Consider the following 20,573-nt stretch of genomic DNA (forward strand, 5'->3'; position numbering starts at 1 on the left):
TCGACGGTGCGTTTGTATGTGCTTACAACAGGTCGGCGGACTCATATTCAGATCATGATCCGAGTCGTGAAAGAGTCTGGACTCACATTCAGATCATGATCCAAGCCGTGAGTGAGTTGTAACTCACATTCAGACCATGATCTGTGTTTTCGCGATGATGGTGTGTGCTTACTTTTGTTTTTTCCTCATTTGTCGACAGTAGAGGGGAGGAAAGGTTTACCACTGCAACCAAGGGTGCTTGAGGGCGAGACGGCTTCTTGTCGGTGGGAGACTGAAGAGGACACATGGAGATGTGTCGGGAAATCTGACAGAGTGTCACAATGTCTCTGTGCAGTAGGCAGGGCTCCTTAATCGCATGTCTTTTACACACCTTGAGCCGACATTTCGCTGCGCATTCCCATGCTCATGTGAATTGAGACGAGTAGTCCCAGATGAGCAACGAGTCGAAATGAGTGAGTGAACCCAGATGAGTTGTTAGCCGTTACGAGTAGTTGACCCTGTGACTTTGGAGTCTGAGCGAGCCTAAATGAGTTTGAGTCAGCTTGGGCCTCTGTGCGTGTGAGTGAGCCCTTGTGATTTTGCCGGCGTATGGTGCTTGCAAAAAAATTTCAAAGCTGTTCAATGGCTCGAGAGCATAGACAGAATGCCATCCAGACTGCAAAGAAATGCAAGATTTCGGCTTGACATACAACTGCCCCTGCAGCAGAGCTAATAGGTGAAAGCAATGAAGCACACGACTTTGAGGTTTATGTTGTCTTATCAGAAATATCGACTCATCCACTAAATACCTCTGGCTAGCAAGCTTCCACTCATTGCTGCGTGTTGCAACTCTGATAAAATAAGATCCCACCTCCCTTCATTACGACCACTTAAGAATTTTGGGTGGGCATTCAGTATCTTATGGTATACACATAATCAAATATACTACTCCACCTATACAACTAACAGATTATACATGAACACTACATAAATGTACAACTGTCATCGTACGTCACCAATGCTGCTATGTATTTTGTCGACGCACTATACTAACAAGATATTTGAATTACTTTGCTCTAATGCATGCTTATTTTACAGACATTTACTGTTCCGTTTGCTGTTTGTATGTTTTGATAGCAACATTTTGTCTGTACATCTATCTACTCGTACATAGATGACTAACTTTGTATTCATGTCAGGCTGCCAGTGCAAAGGCCTGCAGCTCAGTTAAGCTCTCATCATTCTTGGCAGCCTTTTCTCCCACTCTCAACACAAGCAAGATGTGTCACTCATTCTGATGTCAATAAGCATGTTAAGGCAAATGTAGTAAGGTGACGTGTTCCTCTCACTATTAACAACTAGCATCAACTGCAACCATTGTAAATAAGGAAGCTTCTAACCATTATTATGTTTATTTCACAAACAAAAACATAGATAAGATCATGCATTCAGATAAGAACTGAAAGACTTGGCAAAGGAGACAGACCAAAAATGCATGCTATGCACCGTCATGTGCAGGAGGATGCTGCTGCCTTAGAGCAGCACTCAGCTGGTTCAGAATGGCGATAGTTGCCCGGTGGCGCTTCTCTTCGGTGGCCATGCGCTCTCGGTGCCTCTCGTCTTTGTTGGCCTCGGCCTCCCGAAGGCGGTTGAGGAGGACTGAAAGTAATTCATCTATGTCCTCCTGCCGGATCTCGATAGCTGGGAGCTGTGGCAGCCGCTGATCAAAGTCCATCCTTTCCGCTTCCTCGGCTGCATTTTCCCTGGCGGCTCCAGCAGCTGGCTCAGGTGTGCTGGGAGCAGCTCCGGTGGGGTTGCTGCGGCGGCATGAGATTATGGGGTTCCACCATCAATTACTTGTTTTGTCTAGCAAACAGAACAGCCCAAAGAAACTTTGGAGTAGGCTGGGAGGAGCCTGACACACTGCACCAAAGGTTTTATTAAAAACTGCTGTGTGTGTTCCTGCGACTAAATTCCCTGACAGATCACACACACATGATGAGTTTGTTATTTTTCACAGTTACAGTTGTACAATGTGCAGCATATGAGACAAGCAGCAATACACGAAGGTGACACAAAATTAATGACACCTATGGATGACTGGCGAAGGGCCCCTTCGAGCTCGATGGCGATGGAGAATTTCAAAGGCTCTCGACTCGACGGCCATTGAAACTGGCCGTGTGACAGGGGTATAAAATGGCAGACGGGCACTGCGCGTGCTCCCTCGCAAGTTTTGTTTTACACAAGTTGTTTCATCTGCAGCGATGAGTTCATTCAAGTGCTCCGTTCAATAATTTGCGCACGCATGCCTGCGAGCGCGGTAGTTTAGATTACAGAAGAGATGTGAAAAAAGGTGAAAATGGCTTACTCCAGGTCGCTTCGCTCCACTCCTGGCGCCATCACGTTTGGTGGATTGATACGGGTTGGCTTTATCCGGGGCGGGGCCTCACGGGCAGCTGCCTGAAGGCAAGAACTATAGTGTACTAGATTAGGATCTAGTACACTATAGCAAGAACACTTGCAAAGGCGTAGGGTTCCTTTAAAGGCATGCTAAAGGCATATGCACGACAAAATACTACTGCGAATTCAATGCGTGCTTGTCGCGAGAACGCTAGAACAGACACGGTTGCAACTGAGCAATAACGTTACTTACGCTTATGTATCACGTCAAATGGACATCTGTTCCGTATGTATTGCTCAAAAATCGCACTTGCGTCGGTAAACTTGGCGGTATGAACAGTGCACAGCTAATGGTCTCAACAAAACTATGCGGCGCAGACAGCGATCTGTAACGGGAGACGGGAAGTGTTTTTTTTTGTTTAATTTTCCGGGAGAGCCCGTACACCCGTTCTGCGCATGCCCGGTGGTCGCCTAGCGACAAAAACGCGTCGCATCATCATCATCAGTTTAATCATGGATGAATAATAATAATAATGTCTTTACGCGTTGTATCAAGCGGCAGCTTGCGCCACCTTGCCTATAATTCCCCTATTGTTAATTGATTTTTTACTTTTCCTTCAATTTCGTTCTTAAAATGTCTAGTTTGACTCCTTTTCCTCTCCAAATTCACCCCTTCCTTAACTTCCTCCACCAATTTTTCAACTTCCCCTTCGTCAATACTGCACGACAGTACGTACTTGTGCGGATCGAGAAGCGAATATTTCAGCTGCGTGATACCCGTGAAAAATAAATGAACTACGTACACGTTTTACAACGTTTCTTGTCACTAAAGACATCTGCCAGCATAACTTCATTAACTCTCTCTGGTCCGACCTCATGCCCCTTCGAAATTGCCTCCGGAAAAGAAAGATTCATAGTTTTCCGCGATCTTGAGCTCGCTCACGATCGACTTTCGAATCAGACTTCAAACATTGTGTCGTATAGTCCACATATTTAACATAAAAAGGCTTCCACGCGTTTCCGTCGCTGGGCAATCATACCGGACATGCACAGAAACACGCCGCGGTGGCTCAGTGGCTATAGGGCGCTCGGCTACTGATCCGGAGTTTCCGGGTTCGAACCCGACCGCGGCGGCTGCGTTTAGGTGGGGCGAAACGCTAAAGGCGCCCGTGTGCTGTACGTGCGATGCCAGTGCATATGAAGATCGCCACGTGGTCGAAATTATTCCGGAGCCCTCCACTACGGTGACCTCTTTCTTCTTTCACTCCCTCCTTTATCCTTTCCTTTACGGCGCGGTTCAGGATTCCACCGATATGCGAGACAGATACTGCGCCATTTCCTTCGCACAGTTCACAGCTAGAACGCGCTACGGGCTGGAAGCGGCAGTGCGGCAGCCGTGTCAGTGCACGTTAAAGATGAAATGAAATTGATCTTTGGAAAGAAAATATGGCGCGCAGTAACTGTCTCGCATATCTCGGTGGACACCCGAACCGCGCGCAGTAAGGAAGGGGTAAAGAAGAGAGAGAAAGAAGAAAGAGGTGCCGTGGTGGAGGTCTTCCTCCTCGTTGAAGATCTCCAGGTGGTCGAAATTATTCCTGAGCCCGTAGTGGAGATCTCCCTTGTTAAATATCCCCAGGTGGTCGAAATTATCCCGGAGCCCTCCACTACGGCCCCTCTTTCTTCCTTCCTTCTTTCACTACCTCCTTTATCCCTTCCCTTACGGCCCCAGGTCAGATGTCCCCGGTATGAGAGACAGATACTGCGCCATTTCCTTTCTTCCAAAAATAATTTTCATTTTTTTCAAGCGGCGGCAAAAGTGCGAAATCAGTGTCTTGGCGGCGAGCATGCAGCGTTTGAAGCACTTTTAGCAGTTTGGCTAAATTCTCTTAGGAGATTATCCCTTTTCCTTTTTTTTTGCATAGTCAGCGATGCAGGTTCCCATGGAGCTAATAATTAATCGTCAATTTCCTGAAAGTGGGTCGACATGCCATATATAGTCCCCGATTAGGACAACGTCGCGAGCGCGGGCCAGGGAAAACTGTCGGCAGTGACGTGCCAGCCCTATTCTGAAAGTTCTTGAAGCTTGCTGTTTCCGGCAGATCTGACGAAAATGCTTGTGACTAGCAGTTGGTCCACACATCGAGCTCTGCACATACGATCGGTGGCACGTGGGAGCCGCAATAAAGCGCCAAGTGCACATGCGAAGTGGAAGGCCTGGGGACGCTCGTAGCAATTACATAACTTGTGGGCATCCGGCGGCACTGGGGATCGAACCCAGCACCTAAATCAAGAGGCCACCACAGGAAAGCCTGGGGACGCTCTTAGCAATTACAAAACCTGTGGGTATCCGGTGGCACTGGGGATCGAACCCAGCACCTAAATCACGAGGCCACTACAGCGGTTGAAAAGAGCAGCAGTTGGATTTCTGGCAGCAATTGCTGTTGGCTCTCAACATTGACTGAAAGTAGAGTATAATAAAAATTGTTTCGTGAACCACGGCAGGTTTGGATTGTGGGCACACACTTGGACAATGGGTGTTTTTCTTCGTGACAGTTTTCTGCCTATATGGTTGCGGAGTATATTTCTACACGACTGTTTTATCTTTTTTTGACCCCGTTTGCTTTGTTGCACTCCTAGGGGCATAAAGCAGGTCAAGAGATTGTTTGCCTTTCAAATTTAAAAATTTTGGATTTCTTGCATGAAATTTCCTTCTTGCTCAATCTGATGTCAACGGTCATTGCATAGCAAAACATTCAAAACCAAAATTTGTGCTTTCCAGAAAAAAGAAAAAATGTCGCAACCTGATCGAATGCGATGAACTCTGAACCAGCCTTCTGTCACATTTCTATAACTGCAGCCTTTTCACAACATTTAGGGGAAACATATATTAGAAAACAATTTTCTGAAGAGAGTGAAATTTTTTGAGAGTAGTCACAAATTTGTTTCTAATATTCTAAAAAATTCAAGTAGTAAATACATGAATAAAAAAGCTTTGCAGAAAGCTGCGTCTCCCTCCAAATGCGAGTAATATGCAGGACTTGAGCGCTTTTCGCGCATTGATTTGAATGACATGAAGTTAAAGTCGCGCATATAGCTTAGCTGATCTTTTCTTGCTTATATATATGCGCAACATTGGAATGAATAGCCAGGGTGCTATCATGACACACACCATGAAATATCTCCTAAAGCATATTGATGCAACAACACGAATATTGATGCACAGCACCAATGTGCATCGATTGCAGTGCAGGCTGAGAAGTCTAGAAATTCTTTTCGTCCCACAAGCCACAACCACTATAGTGCCTGCTCTATGAGAATGCCGTTTTGCTGAGCAAATAAAGATGGCAGGAATGCCTATGCTGCCGCTGTTGAACAAAGCCTGCGTGTGCTATGCAGATCCAACCTAATTTTAACATAGCAGAGAATGTCACTTTCACTGCCAATAAGTTTTCGTTTCAAATGCATCAGCACATGGCTGCTGAGGCAAATTCTATTAAGTAATAGCAAAAGCAAAACATTTTAATAAAGAAAAGGTGTGCGAGCCCTCTCCACAGTAACTAGCCTTCCCCTTGAAACTAGAAGGCTTGACTAGACTGCGATCCTTGTCATACAACATATTTCAAAGCTCTGTGAATAGCCACTTCTTTGTGACCATCAAGCGGCATAATCCAGTTATTGCCCAAGCGATATATAGATCCCAGTGATCCTGTTTGATACCAACTACACTTACCTGTGGGCTGTGCAAGGTATGCTTGTGCACTAATACAACTCTCATCTCTCCAGATGTGACTGGAAATTGGGGCCACTGAACAGCCATCATCAGTATTGCAACAACTCCTTTCCTCTTTCAGGGACCGGCATCACAGCTGCATCAAGTTCAGTTCAGAACTGTCATGCTATGCATAGCTCTACTTAAGCTATGCAGCTTGCCACATGCTTTGCGTCTTACTGCTACTCGCACGAACCAGAACAAAGGAAAAGTAGGGTGTTAGACATCGTGCTGCTGACAGAGGCCCACAGAGCATTGCATAAAACTTCGACCCTGAAAAGCTTTATGCCAGAAGGATTAAAATTTCCTCGTTACTTTTGTACATGATTATGGTGGAAGGCAGAAAGAAGGGTAGCAGTGACATCCTGTACATATTTCACTCCACAACAGTAGGCATAGCAACAGGTGCAATTCTTCACTGGCTAGCTCCCCCTCGTCAACACTGATGGAAAGTGCAATGCTTGCCATTGCCCTGTTTCTCCACTCTTGCAACGTTTTGTAGGTTTGTGACAAATATATCAGTTGTTTCCAAAATAAAATGATAGTTGCTGCAAATAAGAAAGAAAGTGAGGCACCATAAAAATACACTGCGAGCATATCCATGTTCAGGATTTGGCAAAATATGTTGGAATTTTGTCTCTGCATATAGTTGTCTGGGCAAGGACATGTTATGTGCCTTGCCCCCATCCCACGAGATGCATTTCATACGTATAGACATGGTGTAAAGTCACAGAATAGTTGTCTGACATGGATATTAGCACCTGAACCTTGGATATTTCAAAATATTCCCCTAAATATCCCCTATCCCCTAAATACTCCCCTATAGTCGGATACAAGTAAAAAAAAAGTGGTTTTCCTCGTCAAAAGACCCCCCTTTCACCCAATGGGGTCGGCCGATTCTCATGAACCTGCTAGCGTGACAGTGCAGAGAGTGGCAGATGAAAGCGAATAGTCCTCTCTCTGCGTTGTCCGGCTACTCAAGCTAGAAGGTTCATGATAACCGACACATGCCATTGGCTCTAAGGGGCTCCTTTGACAGGGAAAAAACCGTGCTTTTTTCTTGACTTGTATCCCACTTATAGCATCTGTTACAGCGGGCTTAAAAATTCCTTAATGCGGTTGTGTTTACACCACCAATACATGAACAAATGTGTGCACGTCTACAGTGTGCTGTTATACAAGAGATGTCGCCAGGGAAAGGGCTACACCTCTGGGGCTGTATAACAACATAGACATTAGGGATCCCGGAACGGTACTTTACAGCTTACATACATTTGACACTGCCTAACCCTGCATTAGCTGGGTAAAAGGTTATCGACCATGGACGTGCAGAGCGCCCCCATGAGCATCACCCAAGGAACTCTGGTCTCTGGGACCAAAAAAGTTACCCAAAATTAAATGTTCTAAAAGTGACATTTCTGGAATCTACAGCTATTATTTTGGAACTCTACCAATTTTTTTCCTTGCAGAAATCATTGTTTCAACCATAATATTAAATTCACTTTCACAGGAGCAGATGATTTAACAGCATGAAAATTTTGGACGTCTCGCTGTCTTAGTATGTTGATATCTCGAAACGTAGGACAGATAGAGATGTCATATTGTTTACAAAAGGAAGCTGAAGGCACATTGTGTGCAATAATCCACGCACAATTGTTCAATCGTGTTTAAAAAATTCATAATTTTGCAGTTTACCGATGCATGACATTTAAACCTTGAATGTTGGTTTGTATTCAAAGTGCTGTAAAATTACAGATGAGGGTAATATAGAAAAACAGCTTTGATTAGTGCACTCTTGACTCACTAGACTATATGGACATGGATTAGAAATTATTTCAGCCTTTTTTTTGCACAGAGGTAGTACTAATAAATTAATATTTGAAATTACCTTATTAATTTATTTATAAAAAAATAATTAAGATTTGAAATTAGTATATAAACTGAATTAGGTAATAGTTTCATAAGGCTCAGAATAAAAATAAGTAAAATAGGTCTAAGACCAGTGTCCCTTTAAGGGGATTCTAAGCTCGTCTTTTTACTGCGGGAACTCGACCTACAGGCTCCGAGCATTCCTAAAAACTTTGAATTATTGCTCTGTGTGGCCAATTTTCCTATTAAATCGAAATAAACGTCCCGGCTCCAGCCCTTCTTGATCCGTCGCAGACAACACAGCCACAAATTAGGCCCACGGAAATAAAGATACGAGTGGACTCTTTGCTTTTGCAGACCACTCTGCGTATTACTATGTATCACTCCACCGATAGCAGAGCGGCAAGCCACCATGCTACTAATTGAAAGGGACTCCACGCTAACTCTTCCTACCCTGAGAGGTCAGTTAAAAAAAAAGAAAAGGTGAGAGACTGGACATTTAATCAGATTTAATAGGGAAATCTGCCACACAGTACAATAATTCGAAGCTTCTAAGAATGCTTGGAGCGTGTAGATCATGTTCCCAAGGTAAAAAAGCGAGCTCAGAATCCTCTTTAGTGCACCTTTAAAGTAACAAACAGTACAACTGACTGCAACCATAAAATGAATTTGGTTTATTACGAAAAAAAAAAAAAGCAGATCCTTTTCTTTTTCACCCGCTCCTTATTTTTTTTTTTCCCTTCGTGTCGCATGGCGGAGGCAATGTTGCCTCAGTTGCAAAACATTGACAGAGTTATGGGTGGCACAATGTGTAGCAAGGAACAGAATGCAGGGAAGACCACCAGGCGGAGAATGCCGCTACCACCATGACACCGAGCGGATAAGAACTGGCCCGCACCGGAGGCACTGCACCAACAGTACTGTGGTTTCGGCTCTTTTATGAAGGCCAGATGCAGCCCTGCATTTAGTGCCCGCAGCTTCAGCTTTGTCAATGGAGCCTGCATACGAGCGATTACTGCACAAGGCTTCGCATCCAAGAGCCATGAAATGAGATAAAATGCTTGATTATTTTTCCCTCCTTCCACAACTAAGCAGCACCTACTTTCCTCCATTTTATATCAAGCCCACTGTAAATATCATTATAATGGGCGGTGCAAAAAGCTTAACTGATAATAAGCTGGAGTTCCTGGGTTCGAACCCGACCGCGGCGGCTGCGTTTTTATGGAGGCAAAACGCTAAAGGTGCCCGTGTACTGTGCGATGATGTCAGTGCACGTTAAAGATGCCCAGGTGGTCGAAATTATTCCGGAGCCCTCCACTACGGCACCTCTCTCTTCCTTTCTTCTTTCACTCCATCCTTTATCCCTTCCCTTACAGCGGTGCGGTTCAGGTGTCCAATGATATACGAGACAGATACTGCACCATTTCCTTTCCCCCCAAGAAACCAATTATTATTAATAAGAACTATTTTGCAACCCCCTGTGTATGATGTTCAAGGGATATTTGTAAAAAACGGTAGTCCCCCTCCTCCCCACCATCTCATCCCCTCAAAAAAAAAAAAAAAAAAACTATGCTATATATTAGTGCTCCATTGGTTTTTTTCTTACTGCTTCACTAATGTCTTTGCAAATGTGTTCACTATTTTAGCTAGAAGATCTCGTAGCCTATCTTTGCTGCCAAAAGTGAAATGAAGTAGCTCACAGATCAGCTCCACGCGGATTCACAAGCGTCCAAGGAGAAAAAAGTTCTGTGGCACTATGTCTTGACAGCGGCTCGTGTAAGCCATATCCCAGCAATGCACTACGCCTTCATGTGAAAGCTAATAACGGTGATAAACTACATCGCAGCCAGAAAGTGAACACCAAACAACAGCCGTGCCAGAACTATGTTCGGCATTGAATCGTTAGCTGTCAGTTTAAGAGCTCTGATTGCACCCATGGCCAGAAGCTGTGGCACACACTTCCAGCTTTGAAAATGTGGAAGCTTGCTTCCACGTGACATTTGTCGGGCTTTTGCATGGTTTTGTGCTCCATTGCTGTGCTGGCGAGTCCATGGTGCAGACTGCATGACCAAAAACTTAGCCTAGCACACAAACAGGAAGATATAAACAGTCCTTGCTCCAGACAGATGTTGCTGCCGGTGGTTGTGGAGCCATCTGTTGGTGTCCTTGGGAATGCCAACTTGCACTAGAGCTGTGTACTGTAGATGTGCAGTTGTTTGCTGCAGAGGGGCCAGATGGCGCAAGCACAGAGAAGTGCCTCCACTGCCTGCAGCACTCGTGACACAGCACCGGGCATTGTCAATCACAGCACACCAGGTGTTCTTCTACGATGCTGCAGGAATGATGCGAGGCTGTCGCTTGTGCACTGCGCAGATCATGGAATTCCCTTTGGTCTCTCAAGGCTGTTGTGGCAAGTGTTGGCCTGACTAGAGTCGCTGAATCTCAAAGAGCCGCACTTCCGTGTCGTACCAGATAGGGGGGTCCACATTCCTGTCAGGGAGGCAAATGGAACGCTCACTATTAGCGTGACAACCGATACAAAAGCTTACCATCTGCGCTTAACGAAACTTATTAGTCTTAGGACAAAGCATTAATATTGCAATATGAGGTTGAAGCAAGAGTTAAGTAACATATAACATTCAAAGTGAGAAAGACTTCATGAGGTAGTGTTACTGTCGTACTAGAGCTGCTAATTATTTAACCAAGAAGCTGCAAGGCTGCCCCTTCATAAGTGTACACTACCTCTTTCTTCCTTTCTTTTCAAGCACATGTGAAGTTAAAACTGAGTCAAATAGAAAACTTCATTAAACTGAGAAACTGTGTCCATATGATGACAGATATCCACACACATGATAGTTGAATAGTCTTTAAAATGCGTTTCTGCTTCCAGATACAGTAGACTCCCTTCAAGACGAACTTGAAGGAACAAGAAAACTTGTTTGTCTTATCAGAAGTGCCACTCAAAAAGGTAAGTGAGCGTGCTACTCATGTCCAATATGTGTTACACGAAAGCAATGCATACAATAACCTTGCAGTGAGAGGATAATTGCAAACAGAATACATATGGCACTATGTGTGAAGTGGGCTAACAGTGAGGACATGAAATTCAATGTCTCTTCTTACTCACTTTTTCTACCATAGCAACTGTTATTCATTTCTTTTTGTTCCTGACTTGATTTTTGAGGCTCCAAGTGTTCTGAAGGTGCCCAGCTGTGTCTCTGCATATCTCTCTCTTAACCCCCTCTTTCCATGATGTAGCTGTTATCAAATCTATTATCAACGCCATACGCCTATCTGTCTGCCACAGGCAGTGACCATAGAGCGCCGATATTTGGCCATCTCTGCACCGCGATAAAGTGAACTGCGATGCTGCATCAGTTTAAAATTCAGCTTCCAACCGTTTAAGCCCCAAGTCAACGAGCAGGTCTATTCCGCGCCTACGTGCCGTTTAGTCCGCCGATGGCAACGTGTGGCACGTGACGTGCGCATGGTGCAGAGATCTGTGCGCCGTGCACACAGGCATGCATGCCCTGCCTTTCCGTGTCGCAAGAAAGCTTCCCCACAAAGAAGTGTGTCTCCGCAAGACAGCTCCTCCGCACAATGAAGCGAAATCGCGTGAAAGCTATCTTGTCGGGGTGTGCTTTCCTATGTGGATGCGTTTTATATATTTTTTCTTTGCTTGACAGTGCTGCACCTGTCGTGCTGCGTCGTTGCGCAGGCTCGCTGAGGTTCGCGTCATAACAGAACGTCTGCAAAACAGCTCATCTTAAGTGGAATTTTTTTTTTTCACATTGAATCCTATGGTGAACCATCCAAATGGTCTCACAAGGTTTGTCTTATCTGACAATTCGTCTTAACCTTATTCGTCTTAATGGGAACTCGCTGTAATGTTGTTTTTTTCTCTATGAGCCATTCCCAATTTCATTTTGACACCTTTAATTACGTTCACCTATGGAAACTGAACAGGCTGTCAGGTCAAAAAAACGCACCTTGTTTGGAACAGGATCTCAGCCTAACACAATTCGTATGTTCACTTGTGACGGTACAGAGAAAGCTTTGCTTCGGCACATCTGTGGTTAGAAGTTGTGATAAATGCAATCTGTGCTTGCTGCAAGCAACCTGTATTTCTTCCAACCTTTTAAGGCTAAAATATATATTACTACTATTATTAGTGAGTTTTAGCACAGCTGGATAACCATGCAGCAAATATGATAATGCGTTGCCATTGCAGCTGCTGATAGGCTTGGAATGGTGTAGAAGTAGAAATCGGGGAATAAAATAGAGCATTGTTCCCAAGGTTCCACGCCGAAGTGTAAGTCTTCCTTCTTTTGCACTGCTCTTTAAAGTTATGTGCTAATTAGCTTTATTCAGTCTATTTCTTCAGGCTGAACAGCCGCTGACTTGTAGGTACCCCATGATCAGCTAACCAGACATAACTTTCAGCCTGTCTCCATGGCACACTTGCGAGAAAATAAACAAATAATACATACATTATTTTTTTTCACGAATTAGAAGCTACTGTACACATACCTTTGTATTGCAAGACAGGGAAGTAATAAACATTCACAGCAACCGAAATGCGACTCTGACAAGGCACCAAGCGGAAGACGAGGTGTGCACACCTTAGGTAGATGAGCCCCCACATGTAGGTGCGGAACCACATGGTTGTGCCTGCGTTGGACTGGTATTTGCGGATCAGGATAGGGTGGGGCACGGGCAGCAAGCCCACCAGGGTGCCATGCTGCAGGAACTTGAGGATCTCACTCTCGTCTGTCAGGCCCCTGCACGCACACAGCAGAAGCGCCACAACAAGGATGTTAGTTAGATGCCCTCAAGTAACCATGGAATAGCAAGCCCCTTGTTCAGATTTTGGCTTCCATTATGAGGTCCACTGCGATTGGGTGCCTGATGTTATGATAGTTACAGAAGATATACTTGCATTTAGTATGCTTTAGTACAGATAAGAGGGATGACAATACAGATGAGGGATCAGATGGCTGCAAGTCTGCACTGCTGAACCTTTCCAGATAGTGTCCCTACAACTGTTGCCCTTGTAGAATGTCCCCAGAAGAGTGCCTAACAAGCTCCTGAAACAATGTGTCTTGAAAAATATACCTAGAGCTGTGCCTTACAAGTCCCCAGGACAGTTTCTCTTTATTTATTAGCTATGTTTTCATCGCCAGTAAGACTATTGTAGGGTTTAGATACAGGTGGGTCACACAATCACACAACGATATGGAGTTTGCCATAAATTACAAGAATACATCCTTAATGAGAGTACTATCCCTAACAAGTCCCTGGAACAGTGCCCCCTGGAGAATGTTTGCAGAACAGTGCCTCACTGGTGCCGGCTACCAACAAAAATCTTCACTATAAATGCAAATCAGGGCTTGTATACCAACAGAAGTGAACAGAAGAGGAAAAGCAGCACTGACTTGTCAATGCAGATCTTCTCCACTTGGGGCACCAGGACCTGCAGCAGACGCATGATAGTCTGCAGGGGCAGCTTCTGCTTCCACGAGGCCACCCACTCGGGTGTTGGACCACGCCACTCTTCCTCACCACTGGCGGCACGCGTCAATGCCGGTCCACCCCGGGAGCCAGCCTGCGCAACAAAAACAGTAACAGCAGTGGTCTACCTCACTGATGGTGGAGCTAGGCACCAGTGGTGGGGTGGCTGTGAGGAAAGGAAAGGCGGAGTTGTAACTGACCCAAACTATGCAGTGGGGCAAGGGATGGCAGGTAAGGTGAAAGGACAGAAGAAAGAGCATCTTGTGAAAGAGGATTGCAGTGGCGGCGACGCAACACGCAATAAATAATTCTTGCTGCTACAGTCGAAATGTGAACTCAAAGGATGGCACTGCAGGCAAGTAGCCTGGGACTGAGAACTCTAGGGCTTTATGTGGCCGCAGGTACTGCGAGAAGTGTCAAAAGATTGAGCTGCCTACCCAAAGAGTCTGCTGTAATGTATGAACATGGGAAAAACACGTTTCCAACGTTAAAAACTCTTTCTTCCAAATACAGCAGAACCCCTCTATAGTAAAGTCACCCGCACCAGCAAAAATATTTACTATATCAGCCGTTGGTAATGGCGTGGCTCTGAGGATGCTACCTGGTAATTAACTGATGGCTACTTACTAAACACATAGTGTTGATCTATAAAAGAAACACTCAGATACTTTCCATTATGCTCTTCTTGTCCCTTTATGTGATAATTGTTTATTTTCAGTTATCACATATAATGGTATCATATTTTCAATTTCGTTTACATCAGAAGTACCACATTTGCACGTATACAACACGGCTACGAATATAACGCGAGTTTGATTCCATGTGGAAACTATAGCTTTGTGTGAGCACGGCTTCGTCTTCCGTGTCCTTTGTTGTTTAAGAGGCAATAGTTTGGAAACGCACGCAACACAGCCACGCATTGGAAAACCGCCCATGCATTGTCGTGCCTCCACTTCTTGCTGTTGCTGCCTCATGCTCTGCGATGGAGTGTGATGATGCAGCGTGATGCGAACTTTTGCACTTTTCTTCCCTTCCCTACTCCTCACTGCACTTTTACTGTCTTTCCTTTCTCAGTGACCCCCACTAAGTTTATAGCGAGTTTTACTTTCTTTTTTCCAGTGCGTGCTGCGCACTTCGCCTTATGACCCCAAGGCCTTCAAAAAGCTGGCTTCTCCTCATAGCTAACGCGCTTCGTGGTTAAGCCATCTCCAAGAGCGCCGTTTTATCATCTCTAACCACTGCAATGTCATCACTTTGCAGGAAGTACGTCACCACGGCCAGAGTTTAGTGCACCATTTTATGCTCTATTACAACCGTTCCACTACAGACGCCTTTACCATAAATGAAAAAGAAATGTACAGTAGTCTGTGGAAGGTGAAATGGGACAAGGTTTCACCTTACTATATCCCAGTTTACTTTAGTATAGCGGAGTTCTACTGCACTCCATCATTTAAAGCATCCACCAGATGGTGGCCACATTTCGTTACGTTTCTGCTGCATTTTCGATTTACTCCTCCTGTATATTTCCATCTGCCCTTCCAGTAAGTGCATATATTTCCGTATCCTGGCCAACCAGTCAATAAGAAATAAGCTTAGTTAATCAGAATTAAAAAGAAGTCCAGAGTACATCATACGTGACAGCAAAATGGTGGGCGGAGAGGTGTTGGACGCGTGCTGCCCTCTTTCGAAAAAGTATCGCGTACTAGTCTGCGGCCTCAAGTGGTGTTTACAGTACAACACAAGCTAGGCCGAGAAAAGTTCTTGCTCACCCGTGGTGGTGACTTCTCAGTGGGACTCGTGGCCGTGCTGCCTGCCGGAGAGGATGCCGGGTGTGCCTGCTCTGTCATTTTCTCCAGGCCTGCAAAGGATATGACGCCAATGGTTTACCAATTTCTATCATGTGTTATGCTTAGGGTTCTTTGCTTTTGGGTAAAACCCGATTTTACCCGATTTTTGCGCCTCGAACATGTTCCTGAAAAATCGGGTACCCTACTTCTGGAACAACTGTGCCCACGGAACTACTCTACCCCCCGTTGGCACGTAGGCAACATGTGGCCAACAGACAAGGATGTAACCCAGCTGATGCTATGGAAATTGGGAGATGTGTACTGGATCCATTCCAGAAGCGGCTGCTGAGTCAGTTGTTTGATGACTACTGACCTCTCTTGATTTCTGTGACTGATGATGTAGACTCGCTTCGCGGGGAGTTTAACCAGTATTTGCAGGAAGCAAGCCCCACGAATGCAGGTGCCGAAGTCGTGGACTATTGGCATGCACGATGCAACTGTGCTCTACACCGGGCTAGCAAATGCCGTGTTGACAATGTCATGCATAGGTAATGTCGGCTGTGATGTTCAGAGAACGTTCTTTTAGCCGAAATCTCTCCGAAGAGCGAACAGGTCTCGTACGAAAACCGCAATATTGCGCATGTAGATGATTAGGTATGTTAACAAGGACGTGTTAAAGAGTCGATGATCAGATTGTGTGACTAAAATTTAGTTCCATGTCCTAAATCTGATCCAGGCTCCTGACTGCCAGTAATTATTAATTAGCAAAGAAACGCCGAATTCCGGAATATTTTCTTGAGAACTCCCAATTTTTCCCCGCTTACCAACCTTCCTAGCTGTTACACTTCGATTTAAAAAAATTGAATAAATTATTACAGTTTGCAAATTTAAACCGAAAAAAAAAACCTGAATTTCCAATTTTTCCCCGAAAAACTCGACTTCTCCCCTATTATCAAGTGAAAAATAGCGGCCGATTTTTACACCCCGAATTTGAGAAAATATAAAACCCAAAAACGAAAAACCTCAGTTATGCAGCAGCACACCATGCTTCATTTTATGTGAGCTCAACGGAGTGTGGTTCGGGTCCTATTAACTATGAGGAAAGAGCTGGTTTTGAGAATGAAAGAAGTGATGCCTTCTCCTCTCTTCCTGAAGTATTTATCCTTTCCTTCAAGGAAGTAACTTGCCTCATATCCGATTGAGTTCGTGTATACTCCTGGCATCAGTTTCAATATCACTTGATCTGCGCCAAGGTGACTTTGTTTAGATTTCGCATGGTGCGATCTTCTTCCGTAGGAACCCACTGCACATGTGCAAAGCGCTCCGAAGATGCCACAAGATGCCAAGTGCCAGCTAGCTGTTTACACACCTGCTCTGTCAGGGCCACTGGTGGCGCGTGGAAGCGGATCATGCTATGCTAGATCTCTCTACTGATGCATGCCGCCATGCTGGTTATATGGCATGCAGGAACAAAGATCTGTACGCCGTGCATCCGGCTGCTCATGTCTGTAGCCACAAGCAGGCACATGGCTTTGGTTGTGCGCACCGCGATGCCAACTCGGAGGAGGTATGCTGAACTGAAACCATATGCAGCAATAGTTCTAGAAACGTTAATCACTCAAGACGAATACTTCCGACATTTTCAAATATTTCAAGAATACTAAATATTTGTATTGAATATTTTACTATTCGACCGAATATTCGCAATTATCGAATTCTCGTACATGCCTAAATTATTGTGCTGCTTGAATAGCGCACGACTGAATTCACTCAGCCCTGTCAGTCAACTGCTCCTCTCAACTACTTCAGGTACTCAATGCTATTTTCAAAAGCGCAAAAAACGAATTAAGGCAGGATGGCCAGCCTACATACGTGGGGTGGCTGCCAGGCTGGCGTTCAGGCCGGCTGACGGGGCCTCTTCCGTAGGGTGGGGCTCATCCTCGGTGGCTGTGGTTGGTGGGATGGCTTCTTCGGTGGGTGTGGTAGGGACGGAAGGGGTGGGCCCACCCCCGCGGGAGCGCCGGTTGAGCGAGCGTTCGATGGTGCCCTGCTCTGTGGGTAAGTTGGCTAGGGCATGGAACACGTGTCGCTTGCGGATCACTGTGTACACTAGGTTGGAGTTGCCTGCAATGGAGAGAGGATGCGTTCTAGAAGGGCAGCCAACAGTCTGTCAGATGCGTTTTGCCTGAGCCTACTCAAGCCGAGCACACATTTTTTCAACTGACCTAATGAAGCAAAATGCGGATATAGTCAGACACAACTCAAGAACGAAGCGGCTTTTCCCCGTCAAACAACCCTCTTCCAGCTGATGGGTCAGTGAATTCTCATGACCCTGCTTGCATGACAACACAGGGAGTGGCAGATAAAAGAGGATAGACCCCCCCCCCCCCCCGTTGTTAGGCCACTCCCTGAATTGTCACGCTAGCAGGGTCATGAGAATCGGCCGACGCCATTGGCTGGATGGGGATGTTTTGACGGGGGTAAGCCGCTTCGTTCTTGAGTTGTATCCGACTACAGCAAGAAGATTGGAAAGCTCGGGATGGCTGGTAGAAGTTTCTGGCTAGCAGAACCAGGGTAAAAGTGGTTGTGATGTGCACCTTAACTATATTCTACTAGCTGCAGCACCAACAATTCTCCACAAGCCACGTGGCCAGTGCACACTCCTAAAGGAACTTTATGTTGGAGTCAACTATCTTTTCATTTTTCCTATTTCATTGCTGTTCATCTTGGTGTCACATAACAGTAGTTACAATAATCTCTAAAAGGATTTTGACAAAAAGATACAAACACAAGAAAAACATTTTCCATAAAAACTCACAACAGGTAAAAAGTATTTACTGAGCATGTATTACCATAGTCAGGCTTGTTATTTTGTTCTGTGGTTGGCAGCAGATGTAGAAAGCATGCAAACAAGTGACCAACTAATTTCCAAAAATTACCATACTTGGTGGGCTACTGCAGAGATTTTTTTACCAATGTTGTTGCATAAACATGCAAACTTCAAGTTGCTGAAACCTATCGATACTGTATGCCCCTCTGTATCTCATGTCTATGAATTTAAACAAATTGAGCCCATAGTAGGGTGGGTCTGATGCCACCACTCTCACCGTCAAATTGGTACTGGATGATGTTGTTGAAGATCTCCAGCAGAAAGAACACCAGGTGGTGGTTGGTGGGGTTTGAGTAGAGGAACCACGGGGTGCTGAATGCCTGCAGAGCAGCACCACAACGGCCAGCTGCTTTGTATTGATATAAGCAAAAAAAGTGAAAAATACGAGAAACCCAAAAATGCGGGCATGAATTCATTTCCAACCTTTTTATGAATACAGGTGGGGTCTTATGCAGAGAAAATGAGTTTTTCTGCTGAAAGCAGAAAGCCGTTCACTGCTATTTATTCCTGCACCCAACCTAAAGTGCGCACAGTGGCTTTTAAATGCCAGTAAGTGTGGCTCCTTGTAGCTTGAAACAACCAAGAATGGACCACATTCCCTTTATCTCCATGTCCTGGGCAAGAAGCAATACACTGCACAATTGAGCATTTTTTTTTCTTTCTTGTTAGGAGGACTAAAAAACTGGCCGTAGGGATAGTGTAAAATCCTTTTAAAAAGCATGACCTGGGCATGCTTCACCATCTAGCAGATACATGCACATGCACACATGCAAAGGGGCTGTTTCAAGCCATGTGCAATGCAAACTGTGTACTTTGTACAAGGATGGCATCTCAATACCCGGTCACTCACCTCAAGCAAATGAAGCAGCTTGGTGCTCGCGACCATGGACAGAGTCTTCAGGTATGGTGACACTAAACCATCCACAGGAGATAGGAACTCAGTCAGGACCAGAAGAAAACATGAAGCTCTTTATATGTGCCCTGTACGACATTAAAACTCCCACAATGTTCTGGCAATGACTACATCACTGCAGATTCTCAATAGTACTCTATTTTAACTGAACACGAGATATCGTACTCAATGCATGATAGCGAATGAGCACAGATGTCACATTTCTGCAGATGACACCACAGTAGCTCTAGTGTTCGCAATTAAAAACAGACTGCAATTATGGGAGGCCTTTTTAATGTTTCCTTGCGATTTGCACATGTAAGAAATAAAACAAGGCCTAAACTTACAGTGGATGAAGAAAAGAACTGCTCTGTGCACTGTTTGTGCAAACAGACACTGGCTCTAAGGGCCAGCTTATCACAACACATCACACTACACCAGTATATGTTTTCACTTTTCCATGTGAAAGAAATATGCTGCCGAGACTGTACTCGCCACTGTAATCTACACATTAAAGCATGAAAGCCAGGCAAAAGTTGCTTTTTCAGTGTTCTTCTTAAGGCTATTTTGCTACAGCTACTCCAACATGAAAGTAGAACACAAAATAGCTAAGCATCAAGCAGTGCAAGCACGGACTACCAATTATAAGAAAGCTACCAATCATGCCTTCCAACAACGCTTTATCACTGACAAACTGTTGGCTAAGTGTTGTTTAGTTTTCTATTCAACTCCTTTCAACATTTGCTGCTGATATAGTCACGGTGTGAAGTGTTGCTCTCACCATTCACGATGATAGTCAGAAGACAGTCAAACAGAGGCTGCAGCCGCTGGTGACCAGTGGTGATTATCTTGTGGAACACCTGTGATCACCCAAAAACAGAAAGAGGCCAAGTGATATGCAGATGCAAGCAAAAGCCAGAGGAAGTGTTAGAAGTGCAATTCTTTGGCGGAATTTTGCAAATGCACATTCAACTTTTCCTTGATGCTTGAACTGCCGACCTCCACCGCTTTCAATTTTCTTTTTAGCCTTAAAGCAGACACACTGGTGCAAAGATTGGACGGTGGCCAATTGAGGTCCGAGCGTGGCTTTAAGTGTGAGCCACGTGGTATCTTGTGCTGCCAGCTTCACAAAGACAGCTGCTAAAATCTCTAACATCAAAACTAAAACTCTATTCCAGTCTTAAAAGTCTACCGAAAACAAGTCGAAAGAAAAATTCTGACAAGTCCCTGTTAAGTTTATGTCGACTATTAGTAGAGCTGTGCAGTCTCTCTACTGAATGCAAACAAACATTTCAAATCAAACTGTCTAACATGAAAACTAACTCCACTACCCACACAAATCTCTAATGACAACAAACCAATAATTCTACCAAGCTTCTGTTGAGATCATGCTGCTTATTAATAATAATAATAATAATAATAATAATAATAATAATAATAATAATAATAATAATAATAATAATAATAATAATAAAA

At 44.7% G+C, this 20,573-nt stretch overlaps 2 protein-coding genes across 5 annotated transcripts in view; both read right to left on the reverse strand.

Moving 5' to 3' along the window:
* Positions 1–1,363: 1,363 nt before the first annotated feature.
* On the reverse strand, positions 1,364–2,813 carry LOC144101240 (uncharacterized). 4 transcript variants are annotated; one of them, XM_077634320.1, is made up of 3 exons: positions 2,633–2,813; positions 2,348–2,439; positions 1,364–1,796 (listed from the first exon to the last, which is right to left on the reverse strand). In XM_077634320.1, exons 2-3 carry the CDS (start codon positions 2,377–2,379, stop codon positions 1,478–1,480), a joined length of 351 nt encoding a protein of 116 aa, XP_077490446.1. In that variant the 5' UTR covers positions 2,380–2,439; positions 2,633–2,813; the 3' UTR covers positions 1,364–1,477. The 4 variants fall into 4 exon arrangements, 3 of the variants coding, with proteins under 3 accessions (XP_077490446.1, XP_077490445.1, XP_077490444.1); XM_077634319.1 differs by having other exon boundaries at positions 2,348–2,452; XM_077634318.1 differs by having other exon boundaries at positions 2,348–2,482.
* Positions 2,814–8,668: 5,855 nt separating this feature from the next.
* Positions 8,669–20,573, reverse strand: part of LOC144101241 (protein HID1) — a 31,009-nt gene continuing 19,104 nt past the window's right edge. Inside the window, exons 12-19 of the mRNA XM_077634321.1 lie at positions 19,879–19,957; positions 19,056–19,117; positions 18,423–18,525; positions 17,188–17,439; positions 15,298–15,386; positions 13,453–13,622; positions 12,640–12,798; positions 8,669–10,507 (exon numbers count right to left, since the gene is read on the reverse strand). Of these exons, the coding sequence (XP_077490447.1) occupies positions 10,444–10,507; positions 12,640–12,798; positions 13,453–13,622; positions 15,298–15,386; positions 17,188–17,439; positions 18,423–18,525; positions 19,056–19,117; positions 19,879–19,957 (978 nt within the window). The 3' untranslated portion in view covers positions 8,669–10,443. The remainder of the gene's footprint in view (positions 10,508–12,639; positions 12,799–13,452; positions 13,623–15,297; positions 15,387–17,187; positions 17,440–18,422; positions 18,526–19,055; positions 19,118–19,878; positions 19,958–20,573) is intronic.

Source organism: Amblyomma americanum, chromosome 8 (genome assembly GCF_052857255.1).
Source record: "Amblyomma americanum isolate KBUSLIRL-KWMA chromosome 8, ASM5285725v1, whole genome shotgun sequence".
In the NCBI taxonomy this organism is placed as follows: Eukaryota; Metazoa; Arthropoda; class Arachnida; order Ixodida; family Ixodidae; genus Amblyomma; species Amblyomma americanum.

Excerpts from the sequence above, each read along its gene's own strand:
- LOC144101240 (XM_077634320.1), bottom strand. The coding sequence starts at position 2,379 with ATGGCGCCAGGAGTGGAGCGAAGCGACCTGGA. Across the intron at positions 1,797-2,347 it reads GTGGAGCGAAGCGACCTGGA|CAACCCCACCGGAGCTGCTC; the intron begins GTAAGCCATTTT and ends ATGCCGCCGCAG.